Source organism: Panthera pardus, unplaced genomic scaffold (genome assembly GCF_024362965.1).
Source record: "Panthera pardus isolate Hobbes unplaced genomic scaffold, ASM2436296v1 HiC_scaffold_23, whole genome shotgun sequence".
NCBI classification, from domain to species: Eukaryota; Metazoa; Chordata; class Mammalia; order Carnivora; family Felidae; genus Panthera; species Panthera pardus.
Genome location: NW_026526799.1, coordinates 1,473,505 through 1,491,522, shown reverse-complemented (window position 1 = coordinate 1,491,522; position 18,018 = coordinate 1,473,505). Strand labels below are relative to the sequence as shown.

The following is an 18,018-nucleotide window of genomic DNA, read 5'->3' as shown; positions in this document are numbered from 1 at the left end:
CATCAGGCCCGGTGACCGCCTCCCTGACATCTAGTCTTCACCCAGGGCAGAGTGCTCCCCAGAGCGGAGTGCTCGCAGGGGGCCCGGCCTCGGGACGCCCACCCCCGTGATTACCGCTCCAGTCGTTCATGAGGACCATCCCGAAAATGTGCTCGTGGGCCCTGGAGATGGGGATCGGCTCTCCCAAGCTGTTCCCGGGGCCTACGAAGAAAGCCTGCCAAGAAAGAAGGCGGTTAGCATCGGCCCCCTGCTGCCCCTCACTTGCCTGGAGGCAAAGGTCAGGTATTTCCACAAACCCACCCGTGCTGGAACAGAGACAGAGGCCTCCGGGCCCGCCCTGCCCCCCCCCCTCCCTCAGCACCCCTGCACACACCCCACGTGCTGCGATCTGACAGCTGTGTGAGGCTGCGGAAGAGACACTTCTAGGTGGGCACTCATGTCAAGAAAAGCCCAAAACCTGCCTCCATAATGCAGCCAAGGAGAGAGCCAGATGGGGTACCCCCACCCATGCCCCCCCCACCAGAGAACAGCATCACCAAGAACGTGTGCAGGAACCAGCTGGATACCGAGACGGGGGAACAGCCGTCAAAAGCACACGGAATCAGCTACGCCATTCGTAAAACCTGAGCCACGGCTTTATTTGTTCTGTGTGTCTAAACGTTGCAACGTCTTTTATCAAGATTTAGGAAAAAAAAAAAAAAAACCAAGGGCACCAATTTGTATAGAACCTGATCCCCATCGAGTGGAGGAAATCTGTGCCCCGCCCCCCCCCCCCCCCCCCGACCGTCTTTCCACACACTGGTTCCTTTCCTCTCGTCCGCCTGGGGTCTACCCCCACACGGGGCCCATCTGCCTGCAGGGGGCCCTGTGCCGGTGCCTCAGGCCGGCAGACCCCCTCTTGGGGTCCACGTGGCGCCCCCTTGCAAGAGGCAGAGGGCTGGCTGGGAAGGCCTTGCTGGGACTGGGGGCTCTTTGCAAGCGGACACACATTCCTTCCTGTGGACGGAACCCCAAGAAATCGCAGAGCAGGACTAGAGAGATGGGGGGCTCCAGCCTGCCCCCACCTTACCAGGGGGCCCCCAACCCTTTCTCCTCCACCTGCCACGAGGAGACACTCAGCCCTCCCAGAGGCCTCACCTAAAACCACCATGGGGAGCCCCTGCCATCTGCCCGTGCACCCCCATCACGGGGGTGGGGGGAAGGGGGGCGGGGCCTGGCTCCACGACCCGCTGGCCTAACACACTGCCCTGCAGCCAGAGTCCTCCTCCAGCCTGGCATCTCCTGCCTGTCCCCTCACCTCGGGGACTTCCGAGTTCCTCATCCCTGTCAAACGCACAGCCCTGCATCGCGAGGGAACCTGGAGTCAATGTCCGTGTCCTGGGGGTGATGCTGTGGGATGGCCACGCGGGGGACAGCGGGTGCAGGGGGTCGGGGTCTCCCTGTATAACGGCTCACAACCGCACGTCACTCTACAATTACCTCAAGATAAAGAGTTTAAGGTAAAAAAAAACGTGCAGCCCTGAAGTCACCCCAGTTCTGAGATCACACAGGCCCGGGCACAACCTCAGGGGAGCTGAGAGGTGTAGTTGATTCCTGCTACGCATAGGGTTTATATTCTTTTTGTATTAATTTCTGTTTTAGATTTGTTTATTTATTGAGAGAGAGAGAGAGAGAGAGAGAGAGAGAAAGCAGGGGAGAGGCAGAGAGGGGGAGAGAGCATCCCAAGCAGGCCCCACACAGTCAGCACAGGGCCCGCTGCGGGGCTCGATCTCCCCACCCGAGAGATCACGACCTGGGCCGAAGCCGAGTCTGGTGCTCGGCGGCCTGAGCCTCCAGGTGCCCCGTGCAGTGATCACACCCGCGAAGTCCACACTCACACTGCGTGAGCAGGTGCAGACCCACCGCTCCCGTGGAAAATGCCGGGCCTCCGGTCGCACTCACGGCAACCGGTCCGTATCTCACCTCGCCTTGCGTGTGTCTCTGTGTGAGGTCACCCCGTCGAACGTCTCCCGCTGACTCACTAACACGAGCGCTGAGCGCCCGCACATGCTGTCTCTGTGCTCACTGACGCGAGCACTGCACCCGAGGGGGGTTTTAAACAGCAAAAGCACCCCAAAAAAGCACAAAGATGCAAAACAGCGTGGCCTTACGTGGTGAGAACGCCACCCGCATACAGCAGGAGCTGGGCAGAAGGCAGAGCGTGGCCCCGTCCAGCCCCCGCAGGGAACACACCATGGGGCCTCGAACTCCTTCCCGCTCCGCGTGGGTCCCAAGTGACCCCTGCGGGCCCCGCGAGTACTGGTCTGGAAGTTACCGGTTCGCTTTTAGAAAGTAGGAGAGTTCGCAGACACAGAGCTTGTGGAGGGTGGAGGGCCCTCCCCGGGAGCACTCCCGCCCCAACGCCGGGCACAGGCCGCGCCCGGGAAGCACCCCGCTCACCATCTCCAGCTCCATATCCAGGAGCTTGCAGGGGCCAAAGACGGGGGGCTTAGCTGCAAGACACCAGAAGAGAGGGGCTGTTGTACGTGCTGGGCCACGGGACCCGCCGTGTGGGGACACAGAGCGGGGACCCGTGAGGGTCACTTACCGTCGTCGGGTCTCATCTGCCCCGTGGGCCTTCGGATCGGCGTGCCTGATACCACGACGGAGGAAGCACGGCCGTGGTAACCCACTGGCAAGTGCAGCCTGCGGAAGACGGCGGAAGGAGGTTACCGTGACACGCGGTCAAGGACACTTCTACAGTTTGCAAGCTAAAAACAAAAAGCAGTCGAAACCCGCGGGGCGCCTGGGTGGCGCGGCGGGTTCGGCATCTGACGCCTGGTTTCGGCTCAGGTCACGATCTCACGGTTCCCGAGTCCAGGCCGCGCAATGGGCTCTGTGCTGACAGCAGGGAGCCTGCTTGGGATTCTCTCTCTCTCCCTCTCCCTCTGCCCCTCCCCTGCTCACTCTCGGTCTCAGAACAAATAAGCTTAAAAAACAAACAAAACTCAAAAGGAACTAAGTGTCCGTACCACGAACACCGCTCAGCATTAACATGGGAGGAAACAGGGCTCCCGGGGGCTCAGTCGGTTAAGCGTTCCAACTCTTGATTTCAGCTCAAGCCCGGGTCCCAGGGTCATGGGATCAAGCCCCACATCGGGCTCCACTCTGAGTGTGGAGCCTACTTACGGTTCTCTCCCTCTGTCTCTCTCTCTCTGCCCCTCTCTGCTCTCACACGCATGCACGCTCTCCAAAATAAAAATTTTATAAAAACAATACACGTGTCTGGCTTTATAAAAATGTCGAAGTGCCGTACTGACAAAGCACAGGAGAAAGACGCCACGTCGGGAGAAAACACAGCGCACGACACGGCGAAGGGCTAATTTCTATTAAACGTGAAACATTCTTCCAAATTAATGAAAGAGCAGTGACCGCCCGGAAAAGCCGGCGGGGGGAGTGCTGGAATGTCTATGAAAGACTATGGAAGACAGAGCAGCGTGCTGCCCCGAGAGAAGGGGGTCAGGGCTGGGGCCTGGGCCGATCACAAGACGTACGCGCATCCTGTGTTACGAAGGACACGCACATGCGGCAACAGGAGGCCCGGGGCCCCCTCGCGCCACACTTCAACAGGCCCCTCTGCTCTCCCCTGCGGCGGCAGTGGCCCACGGCTCCCGCCGGAGTCTCCCCTCCCTGCGCACCTGCAGTCCCAGACTCACCGCCTTGCTCCGCGACCCTGGCCTTGCTGCTTAACCTCTCTGGGTCGTTAACCTGCTGTCTCTTTCCTTCTTCCTTCCTCACCTTGATTCTGACACACATTGCCCTCCCTGCCTGCTGACCCAGGGTGCGTGCCTGCCACTGTGTCTTCAGTCACCGCCACCTCCGGAGGACAGCACAGAACAAAGGGGCAAGGATCTCAGCTCTGGGTTCCCCGTGGGGCGTGCCCTTGACCTGGGGGGTTGGAGCCGCCGCTGGTCCCCTCAGGGCTTCTCCGAGCCCGTGCTCCCTCCCGTGCCCTCGGGCTGGCCATCAGAGCCTCGGGGATCCCGCGAGCACCTGTGTGACTCTCGCCGTGGGCCGACCACACGAGAGACACTCCCACGCGGCGGGGGTCCCGGGTGCAGAGGCCAGGCCTCGAGTGTGCCCACAGAACCAGCACTGGCCAAGAAGCACGGAAGGACCTCACACACTGGGGGACAGAACTCCCACCTGTGCTCCCCACACCAAGGGGCCTGGGGCACTGACTTCTGATCCACAGGCGCGGCGGGGCCCCCCCGTCTCTCCGCCCCGTGAGGGGCTCGTTAGCTCCGGGGAGAACGCGCTTCTCGCACTCGGGCCCGACGTACCAGTTTGGCATGAGCGCGTTCTCGCCGCCCCGGAACATGATCCCCACGTTGGTGGCGTGCTGGCGGGAGGAGTAGAAGTCCGTGTAGTCACCTGCAGGGGAGACACAGTGGGCACCCGTGGTGGCCAGATGCCCGGGACAGGGAGGGGCCTCTCCGCGCCCCCGCCCCGTGGGTGCTCCCCAGCAGCTCAGTCAGGGCACATCCAAGCCTCATCCTCAATTTGTTTCCAGAACTGCCCTCGGAGAAACAAATAAGGAACAAGGAGCCAAGACCGTCGGGCGCAGACAACGGACACCCCTCCGGTGAAGGGGGACAGACTTCCAGTGTCACCGCCCCCAGCCCAGGACTCCGCTCACTGGCCTTCGCTTGACCTGGGCCTGCTGCTTGCACAGCCTCTCCCCTCCCCTGGCCTGTGTCCGAATCCCTGGCAACATTTTGAGGCCCCTCCCCCCACTCTCCCCTGGGGGATCACTCCCTCCTCTGGAGGAAGAAGAGGAGGAGGAAGAATGAGGGAGAAGAGGAGGAGGAGCACAGGGAAGGGAGGAGGGAGGAGATGGCGATGGAGGAGGAAGGGGAGGTGGGGGAGGGGGAAGGGAGATGACGGGGGAGGGGGGAGGGAGGAGGAGGGAGGAGGGGGAGGGAAGAGAGGGAGGGAGGAGGGGGAGGGAAGAGGGGGAGGGAGGACGGGGAGGGAAGAGGGGGAGGGAGGAGGGGGAGGGAGGGGAGGAGGCGGAGGGGGAAGGGTGATGAGGGAGAGGAGATAGGAGAGGGAAGTAGGAGGGGGAGGAAGGAGGAGGAGGGGAGGAGGGAGAAGGAGGAGGGGAGGAGGAGGGAGAGAGGGGAGGAGGAAATCGCGTCTGCATTTACTTTAGAATACAGCATTTACTTTAGAATACAGCGTTGCATTTTGCAGTAAGACCCCACCTCCCTGGGAGGAGCCCAGCGCAGAGCCCACACCACCAATTAAAAACACGAATTTTACAGTCTCTGCCTCTTGTGTGTTTGTTTTCAGCACGTCTGCGTAAGTCTGTATCACGATCACTTAAAAGGGGCTGGAAAGGGAGGTGTCAGCCGGGTCGTGACGGGGGGGGGGGGGGGGGGGGGGCCCAGAGGCTCCTGCAGCGAGTTTCGGGGGCCACGCGGTTCTCAACTGGACAGTTACAAATCGTTGGGATGCCGGGGGTGCCTGGGGGCTCGGTCGGTTGAGCGTCCGACTCTGGCTCGGGTCGTGATCTCGCGGTTCGTGAGTTCAAGCCCCGCGTCGGGCTCTGTGCTGACGGCTCGGAGCCTGGAGCGGCTTCGGATTCTGTGTCTCCCTCTCTCTCTCTCTGCCCCTCCCCAACTCGTGCTGTTTGTCTATGTCTCTCAAAAAATAACTAAGTGTAAAAATAAATAAATAAACAAGCAAACAAACACCAGGGCAAGCACAGCGGAAACGGGGAGGAAATGCCGGTCGCAGTGCATACACAGGGCTTGCGTGCAGTGTGACTGCATCCCCACGGAACCTGTAGGAAAGACTGGAGACGGACGGACTGCAGACTGGACGGAGGGGGAGGGGGCTGCGCCAGGGCACACGTGGACTGAACCCTCCAGACCGCGACCTTACGGGGCCGGGGCGGGGGGGGGGGGGGGGGTGTGTACCCTGTGTGTGCATCTTGCCTCTGATAAGCTGCTCAGAGCAAGAGCCCAGGGAAAGGATAGAGCAGCGGCAGGAAGGAGGTGGGACCCGGTCCCAGAGCCGTGGCTGAGCAGGTGGGGGGGGGTTCTCCCCACACGTGGACTCTGACCTGAGCTCTGTGCCCTGCACACTTCAGCTGTTTTGAACCCTCAACCCCCCGGGGGAGGGGGTGAGTCCCGACCCACTGTGCGTCTGTCTTTTGGAAGGACGTTCTCCACCAGGAAGGCTTCCGGAGGCCACAGAAACAATCGAGGCAGACGCGGTGTTCCGGAAGCCTCTGGGCACACAGATGCCCAGGCAATCCCGGCAGGCCGGCCGCCCAGGGCTGGGAGGCGAGGGTGGAGACCTCCCTGTGATTCAGCTGAGAGAGTCTGCCCCACTCCTGCTGTCTGATTGCAACTGGGGCGCTCTGCGGCCACACTCCCTGCCAGGGGCTCAAACCGGCACGCTCCAGGGCCCTGGACTCACAGGTGAGGTGGGAGCACTTTCCACAGCCTCAGGGACGGACGGGGGTGATGTGCCGGGGAGGGAGCCTGTGGGCAACTGTAAAGGCCAGCAGCCGGCGCCCACCCAGCCAGGGCTCCGGCCTCCATCCCGGCCTGCGTCCGTGACCCCTCCCCCACCACGCAGCAGCGGCCAGGGCACCAGCCAGCCACCGTGGGCCACAGAGCTGCTCCGGGTGCAGGGACCCCACTCACCTATGGCGGCTGGCAGGTGCATCGCAGCAGAAGCCTGGGCCGTGAACGCCCTGCAGTACAGAACCGGGGGCCCAGGGCCAGGTAAGCACAGAGGGGGTCCCTGCTCTGGCCGCCCAAACCAGCCCTGGAACCCAGCTCACAGTCTCCAGCGAGCAACCCCCAGGCTGGCCCGGGGCCACGCTGGGCAGGCCGTCCGCTCCAAAGCCAAGGGGCCTCCTCATGGCTCCCATTTTCCCCTCCATAAAATGGGCTAAATTACCCCTTCTCTGGAAGGCAGACAGACAAGGCCACGGAAGGTGCTGAGGGGGGATGGCTGAGTGAGGGAGGGGGGCAGCTCCCGAGCTGGCCGGGACCCTCTAGTCCGGACACAGGGGTCATCCCGGTCGGCCCAGAGCCCTGCCACCCTGACCCGCAGCCCAGGCAGGGGCTGGGGGAGGCTGCCTCAGAACGGCCCCGGCCGCCACACCGTCCCCTCCTCCCCACCCGCCAGTGTCCGAGTGTCCCTCACCGTCTCCGAAGGTCCGTGTCGTCTCGGAGCCTGGCACAGCTGGTGGACAGCAGATTCCGCAAGGACTCTCTCGCCTCCCTCCAGGCGGCCTGGCCGAGGCCCATGAAGCTATTGAGAGCCGGCTATGCCAGAGCAGAGAGAGGAGGTCACACGGGGACAGCCGGGGCCCACGGCCACCTCCAGCATCCTCAGGCCCGGGGCCTTGTTCTCAGCTCTGCCAGCGGCCCTTCCAGCCGGGGCGAGCGTCACCTCCCCCGACGGGGCGTCATGCCCCCGCGGGTTTGCACACGGGCCACAAAGCCTGGGAGCTGCTATCTGGGGGGGCTGCCCGGTCAGGACCGCCTGTGGGAACAGTCCACACGGACCCTCCACCCGTGTCCTGAGGGGGTTTCTCAGCCAGGGAGGCACCGTGCAACCTAAGGGCTGGGATGCCGTAGCCAGGTGACGAGGGAGAATCGTGCCTCACGCAGAGGAGACCCCCACCCATCTAATGGGGATCCGGTTCCGTGTGCTGGGCCGTCGTGAGGACTGGACGGGGGCTGTGGGCGGAGCACACGCTCAACACACACCATCCTCCTTCCTACACCAGAACGGGGGGTGCACATCAGGGCCCGGACCACCTACAGGGACGTAAAGTCACGTCCATCCCACGGGTACGTGCACTCCGGGGGCCGCACAGAAGGCGTCTGTCCATTCCAGCCGTCCGTTCCTCCCTGGCGACGTCTCCAGACCCACAGGGTCAGCACCGGCCGCGGACAGGCAGAGGCTCACACGGTTACCGGGAGCCCCAGCCCAGAGATGCCCGCGACAGGCCCAGCGCCGCGGACCCAGCACTCTCTGCACCGAGGTGCTGACCAGAGCCGTCCCCGGCGCCTCCGAAGGCACGATCTCTTCCCCGAAACGGAAGGGAAAGAGATTCTCCTGGTGGCGTTTTCACAAATGCCCTGAGATCTCGGACAAGCCGTGCCCCAGCGTCCTACCTGATCAAAGACATCCTGGTGTTTGGAGAGGACAGGCCCGGTGAAGAGGTGCTTAATGACGCTAAGGTCCAGGATCTGGTCGCCAATGGCCACGCCGATCCTCGGTCTCGGCTGGGAGGGAGACGGCATGGTCAGCGCCGGGGAAAGCCTCGGCCAGACACGCTGCTTTACCCGAAAAATCTGTCCAGTTAAGAGCCCGTGGGTCCCCCTCCGGATGGGACGGAGGACTGGATCCTAGCACGGCACCCAAGCCCCTCCGTGTCCCAGGGGACTGAGGTTGCCCCGAGATCTCTGCCCAGGCAGCATCTGGAATCCTCTCTCCTTACAGGACAAGGAAAGCGTCCTGTTCACTGAACGGGACATAAATCAAACACCCTGGGAGTGGGAAAGGAGCAGGCGGCCTAGTCCAAGTCCCTCATCGCGACCAAGTCTCCAGCGAAGTTCCTCAGGCACTGGGTAAATGCCTCTGGTGAGGAGGACTCACCACCTCACCCGGCAGCTGGGTTATCCCCCAGGATTAACCTCAACCTGCCCTCGGGGATTTTCTTTGTGCAGCAGAGCAGAGAGCGCCCCGTGCACAGGGCTGAGGCCCGGGGGCTTGGATGACGAGCCCCGTTATGGCTCAGACAGGGATTCATTCAGGCGAAAACATTTATGAAGCCTCTACTCCACACCAGCAGGACACTAAGGCTGTCAAAGCATGGGGGACAGAGGCGGGACTGGTGCCAGCTGTCCAGAAGCAAAAACAGCATAGGGATCAGTGACATAATAGGTGTGGCTGGAGGGCAGCAGGGGGCTCCTCGGGTGAGACAGAAGAAACAATACGTGCTAAGGTCCTGAGGCAGAAAAATGCTCTTAGAATGTTCCAGAGACCAAAAAGTAGCCGGTGTGGCTGGAGAGAGCAGAGGCACAGCCGGACTGCAGGGACTTGAACAACCTGGCCACCGGCTCCAGACTACTTGGGTGCCCACATCCCAGAAGCCACCATCCCTGTCTTCACAGAGAGAGCCTCTTCCGTTTCACCAATCCACAAGCACCTTGCCATGGGAGGTGTCTGGTGTGCCTTTGATGCCCAACCCCCAGCCCAGCATCTGGCCCGGAGTTGGGGTTCTGAAGCATTTACCGAATATAAGAACGAACAAAACATGACTAGATTAATTCACTGCTCTTCGGCCCGAATCTCGAAGAGCTGGCCGCTGGCGTGTGCCTTGGCAATCACGCCAGCCTGGCGAGGCCGGCACGACCCCTGGAATGTGCAACGTGGGCAGAGATGGCTTCAGACTGGGCCTGTTCCCACTCGAACGCCCTGAACCTTCTAGAATGCCAGAGGGACAGTGCTCTTTCCAGAGGGCCATGGGAAGGGGCTCTGTCTCCCGGGCGTCCTTAGGGGCTGTCCCTGCACATTCTAATGTGCCAGCAGCAAGGGCCTGGGGTTCAAGGGACATGAATTCTAGAGCCCTCTGGGAAGGCAAGTCAAAGCACCTATCCTGCCTCTGGCAAGTGTCTCTAACTGTTTTGTACTCCCAGGAAAGGCAAGGGTGCATGCGGAGGGCAAAGTGTCAGCGCTGTGCGGAGAGCAGAGCGTGGCTGGCTAACACGGGTCAAGGTTTAACCTGCCTCACCGTATTCGGGTCCCTCCAGGGAACCAAGTGTTAACTTTGTGTTCTTGCGACATTTAGTCAGCCCTGGCCCTTGTGAAACCACACTGGCTCTTGAGGACCGGCCTGCTGCAGGCAGGGCCACAGGAGGGCGGCCCCTGGGGGTCAAAGATCAGCTGTGGGGGAAGGGGTGGACCGCCAGCGGCTGCATTTTGCAATTATTTCTTGAACACTGGTGGGGGCAAGCAGACTCGGGGTCTACGGTTTACAGAGCGAATCAGGAGCTGACCTTTAAGGTTGGGAGCGGAAATGCGAGCCACAAATACCATGAATAAATCCAAGGGAACCTGCTTTCCCCCACCCAGGGACCTTAAATATTTGCTGATGAACGCCCAGTTTTCAAAGATTTCTTTCTGCCGGTCAGACTACACTTACTAAGCGAAAGCTCCTGTCTCCAAAAGGCTTCTTCTGACCAGCCGGGGAATGCCGGCGAGGCCACCCCACAGCCCAAAGACTTCCAGCCGGAGGCAAAGTCCCCCAACATCCCAGATCCCAAAGGCCGCGGGCCAGCTCACCCTCTAGCGCCCGGTTAACCTGCGGGGGGAGCTAGGGCCCTAACGCGGTGCCCTGGGGGCAGGAAACAAACCCCAGGAACTCTGGAGGAAGCAGGATGACCCCTGGGTAACAACAATCGAACTTGATCTGCCCGCCTGGGAACGACAGTCGTATGCTCTGTTTCAATTCGCATTTAATCCTCACACAAATCTGCAGAAACCGCGGCCGCCAGGTCCAACAACGCGCACATCTAGAAAGTGGGGCTCGGACCCACATACCCTCGGCACCACTGCTCCTCAAGAGACAGCCCAAAAGCCTCCCCCCCCACCCCCCCGCCTCTATCTCACTTCTCCTACACCAGTGACCCGGGAGCCTCCGCGGGGCGCGCTCAGCAGGGGAACCGCGGGCCCCAGTGACCCCGGGGAGGGGGAGGGCTCCGCGGAGCGCGTCCGGAAGAGGACGACTGGCCGGCGTCCCGCCCGGTCGGCGCTGCCGGCCACTGGTGGCCGGGGCTTGGCGCGCGGGTCCCGGCGGAGTAGGCACCCTCCGGCCCCCGCCCGGAAGCCAAGTGCAGCAGCTCACGTTGTCTGGGGTGGAAAAGACGCCGTAGGGCAGGTTTTGGATGGGGAAGTCAGAATCCTCGGCCACAGGGACGAAGGACATGCTGGCCAGCAGGGAGCAAGGCGGCGAGCTGCACTCGGCTGGGTCCGGCCGGATCGCGCCCCGCGTGGCCCAGCGCCAGACCCCAGGGCTCCGTCCCTGGCTCCGCCCCCGCGGCCCCACCCCTGGCTCCACCCCCACCCCTCCGAGGCTCGCCCCCGACGCTCCGCCCCCATCGTTCCACCCCGCCTCCGCCTCCGAGGCTCCGCCCCCCTCCCGCACCGTGTGAGGCTCAGCTCCGCGGCCCCACCCCCACACCACCCCCCCAGTTCCGCCCCCGTTGCTCCACCCCCGGCCCCGCTCCTGGCTCCGCCCTCAGCCCTACCCCCACCCAGGCTCCGCCCCCTGCCCCCTGCCCCCAGCCCGAGAGGTCAGGGAGAAGCCGCGGGGACCCGCAGCGCGCTCTTCCGCCCCTCCGCCCCTGCCCCGGCTCCCGCCCTCCCCAGCCCCGCCCCTCCGCAGAGCCCCGCCCCGGAGACTTGGGTCCCTGCCTAGAGACCCCAGCCCTACGTCCCCCCCCGGACCCCCCCGGAGGGCCCGCGGGCTCGGGGAGTCCGGCCAGAGCCCTGTGACCCGTCGGCGGTGACACGTCCACCCTGTGGGCCACAGGGTCAGGCGCGCCTCCCCAAGACTCACAACGACGAGAACTACGTCTAAGAGCGCAGCTCACCTGCACACTTCACGTTCCGACTTTCAGACGCCGTGACCAGCCGTCTGACCTCGGGCAAGTTACTCACACTCGTCTGCCACGGCCGCGTGGACGCCCGCCGCCCCTGCCCGTGCAGGGCTCTGCGGGGTGAGGGCCCGTGCGCGCTCGTGCCCGGCGCACAGGGACCCCCGCGCGCACCGCGCTGGAGAGAGCGCGCAGAGAGGGGGACGGAGTGGGGGTGCACCGGGACCCCTCCAGTGCAGGGGGCAGCGCACAGCTGAGTGCAGGGAGACTTGAGGCCCGCCTCTGGCTCTGTTCAGCCTGCAGCAGGTTCAGCTCTGGCCTCAGTTGGCTCATCTGCAAAACAGGGGTAAGAATCATGCCTCTTCCGACATTTCCATGGCAGTCAGGGGATGCCTGGCACACACGTGGTGATCAACCCGGTATTTTCCCACCCAGCCGGAACGTCAGCATTCCTCGGTTTCTGAGTTCTGCTTCCCTTTATGAAGGAGACAAACAAAAAAGGAGGGAACACAACTATAAAAGCGGTCATCACTGATTAAAAATAAGTTTATAATATAGATGCAAATTTCTTAGAAACCTGTGGCTCAGTGGGTTGAGGGACTGAGTTCAGCTCAGGACATGATTGGGGGAGGGGCCGGAACCTGCTTGGAATTCTGGGTCTCCCTCTCTCTGCCCCTCCCCCACTTGCGCAGGAGCACCTGTGCGCGCTCTCTCAAAAATAAATGAACTTTAAAAAAGTTAAACTTATGAAAGTATAGGCTGTGCAACACTTATCAATACAGAAACCAATACCGGAGACACAGACTTTGGGTTGATTTGCTTTGGAATTCTTACATTAGAGTGGAAAGCTAATGAATTAATACGAAAAAGACACACGCGCCCCTATGTTTATGGCATTATTTACAACAGCCAAGATGCAGAACCGATCCAAGTGTCCATCCACAGATGAATGGATAAAGACGTGGTGCGCGCACACACCCACACACACACAATGTGCAATATCAGCCATACAAAAGAACGAGATCCTGCCCTTTACGAGCACACGGAGGGACCTAGAGGGCATTTCGCTAAGCGAAGTGAGTCAGACAGAGACAGACAAACGCTGTATGATTTCACGTGCGTGGCATCTAAAAAGCCTAACAAACCAAACAGAAGCAGACTCATAAACACAGAGCACAAACCCGTGGCCCGAGAGGGGGGTGAGATGGGAGATGAGATCACATAGAGAGAGGAGGGGACGAAGAGGTAAAAACTTCCAGTTACACAGTGAAGAAGTCACCGGGATGAGAAAGTACACCGCGCGGAACATAGCCAATGATATTGGAGTAACTTCATACGGTGACAGATGGCGATGCCACTTACCTTGGTGAGCACTTCACAATGTATTTATATGCGGTGTTGAGTCGCTATGTTGTGCGTCCGAAACTAGTGCGGTATGTCAGCTACAATTAAAAATTCATTTCAGAGGGGCGCCTGGGTGGCGCAGTCGGTTAAGCGTCCGACTTCAGCCAGGTCACGATCTCGCGGTCCGTGAGTTCGAGCCCCGCGTCAGGCTCTGGGCTGATGGCTCGGAGCCTGGAGCCTGTTTCGGATTCCGTGTCTCCCTCTCTCTCTGACCCTCCCCCGTTCATGCTCTGTCTCTCTCTGTCCCAAAAATAAATTAAAGACGTTGAAAAAAAAAATTAAAAAAAAAAATTCATTTCAGAAAATTGACAAGTTTGAAGGTCTAAGGTACAGCATGGTGGTTACAGCTAATAATACTGCTCTCATCCACTTGACTGTTGCTAGGATAGACCTCAGGCGTCCTCACCATAAAGAACACGGTAGCGATGTGGCCGGATGGATGGGGTAGCTAAACGCTATGGTGGTAATCATTTTGCAACTTACTACCGTATCAGTCACCACATTGCACACCTTGAAGGGACCCAATGTTGTGTGTCCATTATTGGGGGGAAATGTTAACGAATTAATGGCTACACAGGTACAGCTGACTGAAAATACACTTGAAAACAAATTTAGGCCAAAATCCTAGGAATTACTCGTGGAGAACATTGAAAGGTTGTAGAACCAGGGGCCCCCGGGTGGCTCAGTCGGTTAAGCGTCTGACTCTTGATCTCAGCTCAGGTCTTGATCTGAGGGTTGTGAGTTCAAGCCCTGTATTGGGTGCCACGTGGAGCCTACTTTAAAAAAAAAAAAGGCTGGGGCACCTGGGTGGCTCAGTCGGTTGGGCATCTGACTTTGGCTCAGGTCATGATCTCGAGGTTCGTGAGTTGGAGCCCCGCATCGGGCTCTGTGCCGACAGCTCGGAGCCTGGAGCCTGCTTCGGATTCTGTGTCTCCCTCTCTCTCTCTACCCCTCCCATGCTCATGCTCTATCTCTGTCTCTTGATAATAGATAAACGTTAAAAAAAAAGTTGTAGATTCATCCCAAGGTTTGTAAAAATAGCCCTTTTCCTTCAAAAACATTTTTTAAAGTTTTTATTTTTCTTTATTTTGAGAGAGACAGAGAGGGAGGTAGAAAGAGAGAACAAGACAGAATCCCAAACAGGCTCCGTGCTGTCAGCATAGAGCCCAACATGGGGCTAGAACTCACGAGCCCTGAGATCATGACCTGAGCCGAAACCAAGCATAGATGCCTAACCGAATAAGCCACCTAAGTGTCCCTGCAAAACATTTTTTAATGAATAATAATGACAAACAAGCAGAAAGGCCTGTAAATAAGTCGCGACCCCTCTGCCTGCAGGGTCTCGGCCAGCTTCTCCTCTGGTCTGTGCTCCTCTCTGGATCAGCCTCAGTGATCTTCATGGTTCAAAGCCCGTGTCTGTCCACAGCCAGTCCCGCGTCGCATCCTCCCGGCCCCCCTGCCGGGTCATCACCTCTGAGACAGCTCTGCCTTTTCAACAAGGTCTGTGGTAAAGTGTGGACCAAATAACGTGCAGTTAGGGCAGAGTATTAAAACCGTGAGTGACTGATGGAAGCAAAGAGGAGGAGCGGGTGGGGGAGGAGGAGGAGGGGGAGAGGAGGGGGAGGGGAAGGGAGTGGGGAGGAAGAGGAGAAGGAAGAGGGAGGGGAGGGAGAGGGAGGGGAACAGAAGAGGAAGGCGGAAGGCAGAGTGTGTTAGGGCAGAGTCAGGCAGTGTCTGCTGTAACCACTCAAGGGACACAGCTGAGAGGGGCTGTGAGTCAGCAGCGGGGGTGATGTCACAAGGCGTCCTCGGGGCTCCCTGGAGAATGGCGCAGTGAGCACAGAGCCAGGGAGGCTGTCCTGCTCTCGGAGGGAGGGGATCCCGGGACAGGAGGGTCCGAAGCAGACGAGGCCCCGAGGTGTCAGGGGCTCGGCCTTGCCCGGCCTCCTGGCTGTCACCCCCAGGTAGGTTCCAGGGAGGGGAAAGGAGGGGACAGTTCCAGCTGGGTTCTGGGCCCTGGCCGGTTCCGGGGTGCTGGGGCTGCAGGGCAGGGCGCCGCGTGCCTGGGCTGGCCCTGCGCTCTGTCCGCAGGACCGGACTGTCGTCCTGTGCGCGGCCCCGTCCACACCCAGCCCGACGGCGGGCTCAGAATCGGTGCTCCGTAACACGGAAGTCACTGCTTACTGTAAAGCGTCCGCGGAAGGCGATTCGATACCCGACGAGCCCCACACCTGCCGGGCCTGGGGGGGCCCTGGCAGCTCAGCACCTTCTCTCCAGACACCACACACACACACACACACACACACACACACACACACACGCATGCACGCACACACACGGGCTGACGGAGACCTACACAGTAGAGCCATGAGAAGAGAAAACCCCAGACCTTTGGGGGAAGGGCGTGGGGCAGAGGTGTGTGTGGGAAGGGGCGAAGGCATGAGAGCCGTGAGGGGGGTGAAGGTTTCCTGTTTTAAAATAGACTCGCCAACCCACTAATTCTGTCTCGCGCCTCCAGAGGCCAAGGCCGCTCTCCGTTCGGAAGAAACCATTCTAAGTAACTTGCAGATTCCCTGTATTTTCTTTCCTCTCTCCCTCTCGAGGAGGAGGGCGTGCTGATGAGCACGGACGGACGTTCCGAGGACCACAGACAAGAATCGGGAGGAGGGGCCGCCGCCCCAGTCCTCACACGCCCTTGCGGTTTGCTCGTGCCATTTGCACGTCCGTCCCTTTTCCATCTTTGTGAACTTCAAACAGAAGCCAAGTCTTCCCTCTTTCCCTGTATGTTGCCCCGGAGCGCTTCTCCGCGTGGCCAGAGAGGTTCCTTTGCCACCATCTGAGTGGCCGAGGCGGTTCCCGTGCTGGCACGCCGTTTCCCTTCTCCAGCACCGCTGTCGGAGGGGGACCCCGGGCCGGAGGGTGTGGACGCCAGCTTCAGCCCCTCCGCGGCCAGGGCCCGCGTGAGCCTCTGTGGCGCCAAACTCGGGGCCTCCCTCGGAGGCGAGGCCACCCCGCCAGCCTCCGCAGACAGGAGGCCTCTCCCCCGTGTGGTTTGCGAGAGCAGCGGGAAGGGGCTTGAATCTGGTGCGGCTGCCGGCTCCCTGATGGGCAGGAGGCGGACGCTGCCCCCACCGGGATGACACCGGGCGGGGGGGGCGTCCCCGCAGCACGCAGGAGTCCCATCCGGGTCCTTCCACCCACCCTGCAAATGTCACTGCCCCTTGAATTGCTGGAGTCAGGTTCCCAAGGTGCCTTGGATGGGGAGCTCCTTTGAGGGGACAATTTCACTCGGGTTGGCATAGGACATACGCTCCTCTGAGGACAGAACGTAGAGGCACGCGCCAAGCGCAAGGTGTCCTCCGTACAAGGTGGGTGAGAAACTTTGGACCCGAGCCTTCAGGAGAGGAGGCCCTTGCTCTATCCAAGAGCGTAGCCGTTATCACAGCCCCCTCTTCTCTCGGGTCCCCGGCGGGCGGGCGCAGAGCCAGGTGACCCAGCCCAGCCGGCGCTGGGTGGGGTGGGGGGGGGGGGGTTGTGCCGCCCCAAGAGTCTCCTTCCTGCCCTCCTCTGTCTCCGTCTGTCTTCAGGCCGCCGCAGGGTCTCAGGTTCTACCGGATCCCTGTTGTGATGGCACGGTGCCTCGCAGCCCCCTGGGGACTGAAGCCGGACGGAAGTCCCACAGACACTGGCGGCAGGGTGGGCAGAGGGCCAGCACTGCCCGCTGACCTGCTGAGACGCTGCAGCACACGGAGCTCTCCCCGAGCCCGGCTCCCCTCGGTCCACAGGGCTGCTCGCAAACACCCCCGCCCCTCTTCTCAGAGTCCCCAGGACCAAAGCCTCAAGGTCAGGCCACTTTCTCTCCCCTCGGGTTTCGGGATCAGGAGCTCTCCTGCCACTCTGCCACCTGCCTCCCTGGCCTCGGATCCCCTCCCGCATCCCTCTGTGCCCGACAGGCCAGGGGGGTCCCGAAGCCTCACGTGCACCGTGGCTGGGCTCTCTTTTGAGGGGCGCGGGCCTCCTCGGGGCTCTCCTCCTGCTTGTGCACCGAGGAGCCCAGAGCAGCCCAGGATGCCATCACTGGGCCAGACCATCCATGTCTAACGGTATGTCCCGCAGCGATGGAGGTGTTCTAGAATGTGTGCTATCCCATCGGAGCCACCGGAGCATCTGAAGCGTGATCAGCGAGCGACCAACTCGTCTGCATTTGTTACAGCCGCTGAACCAGTATTGACCCATCATCGTCAACCGAAGCCCGTGATTTACGTCATGGTTCTGCACTCTGTGTTGTGCGGTTGTGAGTGTGGACAAATCCGTGTCATTGATCCACCGTTACGGTATCATCCAGACGGAGGAGGTTCACCGCCCTACAAATCAGTGCTGCCACGATTCACCCTCCCGTGCTCCACCCGCACCCATAACCACCACTCTGTGTACTGTCGCTGTAATTCTGTCTTTTCCAGAAGGTCATACGGTTGCCGTCTTTTTAGACCGGCTTCTTCCAACTTCCCAATTTACAGTGAAGGTACCTCTGTGTCTTTGTGCCTTCGTAGCTCACTTCTTGTAACCGCTGAATGTCGTCCCACGGTGTCGATCCATTCACCTACTGAACGACATCTGGGTTGCTTCCAATTTGGGGCAGTTATGAATAAAGCTACTGAAACATTCGTGTACGGGTTTCGTGTGAACACACTTTTTAAGTCATGTGGACAAAAACCTAGGAGTGCAATCGCTGGCTTGTAGGGTTAAGACTCTCTTTAGAAGCCCCCAAACTGTCTTTTAAGAAACTGTCCAACTGTCTTTTTGTTGTTGTTGTTAAGATTTTATTTTTAGCAACACTCAGCGTGGGGCTCGAACCCACAACCCCGAGAGATCAAGGGTCACACGCTCCATTCACTGAGCCAGCCAGCCAGGTGCCCCTGTCAAACTGTCTTTCACCGTGTCA

General features: G+C 60.5%; 1 protein-coding gene and 1 long non-coding RNA gene across 3 annotated transcripts in view; one reads left to right on the top strand and one right to left on the bottom strand.

Moving 5' to 3' along the window:
- FAH (fumarylacetoacetate hydrolase) overlaps positions 1–11,113 on the bottom strand; it is a 38,896-nt gene extending 27,783 nt beyond the window's left edge. The window contains exons 1-8 of one of the 2 annotated variants that reach the window (XM_053888606.1): positions 10,922–11,113; positions 8,187–8,297; positions 7,207–7,328; positions 6,699–6,748; positions 4,323–4,413; positions 2,588–2,685; positions 2,440–2,492; positions 115–214 (exon numbers count right to left, since the gene is read on the bottom strand). In XM_053888606.1, coding sequence (XP_053744581.1) covers positions 115–214; positions 2,440–2,492; positions 2,588–2,685; positions 4,323–4,413; positions 6,699–6,748; positions 7,207–7,328; positions 8,187–8,297; positions 10,922–11,002 — 706 coding nt within the window. In that variant the 5' untranslated portion in view covers positions 11,003–11,113. The remainder of the gene's footprint in view (positions 1–114; positions 215–2,439; positions 2,493–2,587; positions 2,686–4,322; positions 4,414–6,698; positions 6,749–7,206; positions 7,329–8,186; positions 8,298–10,921) is intronic. The other variant, XM_053888607.1, reaches the window with a different exon arrangement.
- Positions 11,114–14,766: 3,653 nt separating this feature from the next.
- Positions 14,767–17,740, top strand: LOC109273561 (uncharacterized). Its single transcript, XR_008416834.1, has 2 exons — positions 14,767–16,444; positions 16,664–17,740. It is a non-coding gene; the product is annotated as an uncharacterized LOC109273561 (long non-coding RNA).
- The last annotated feature ends 278 nt before the right edge of the window (positions 17,741–18,018 follow it).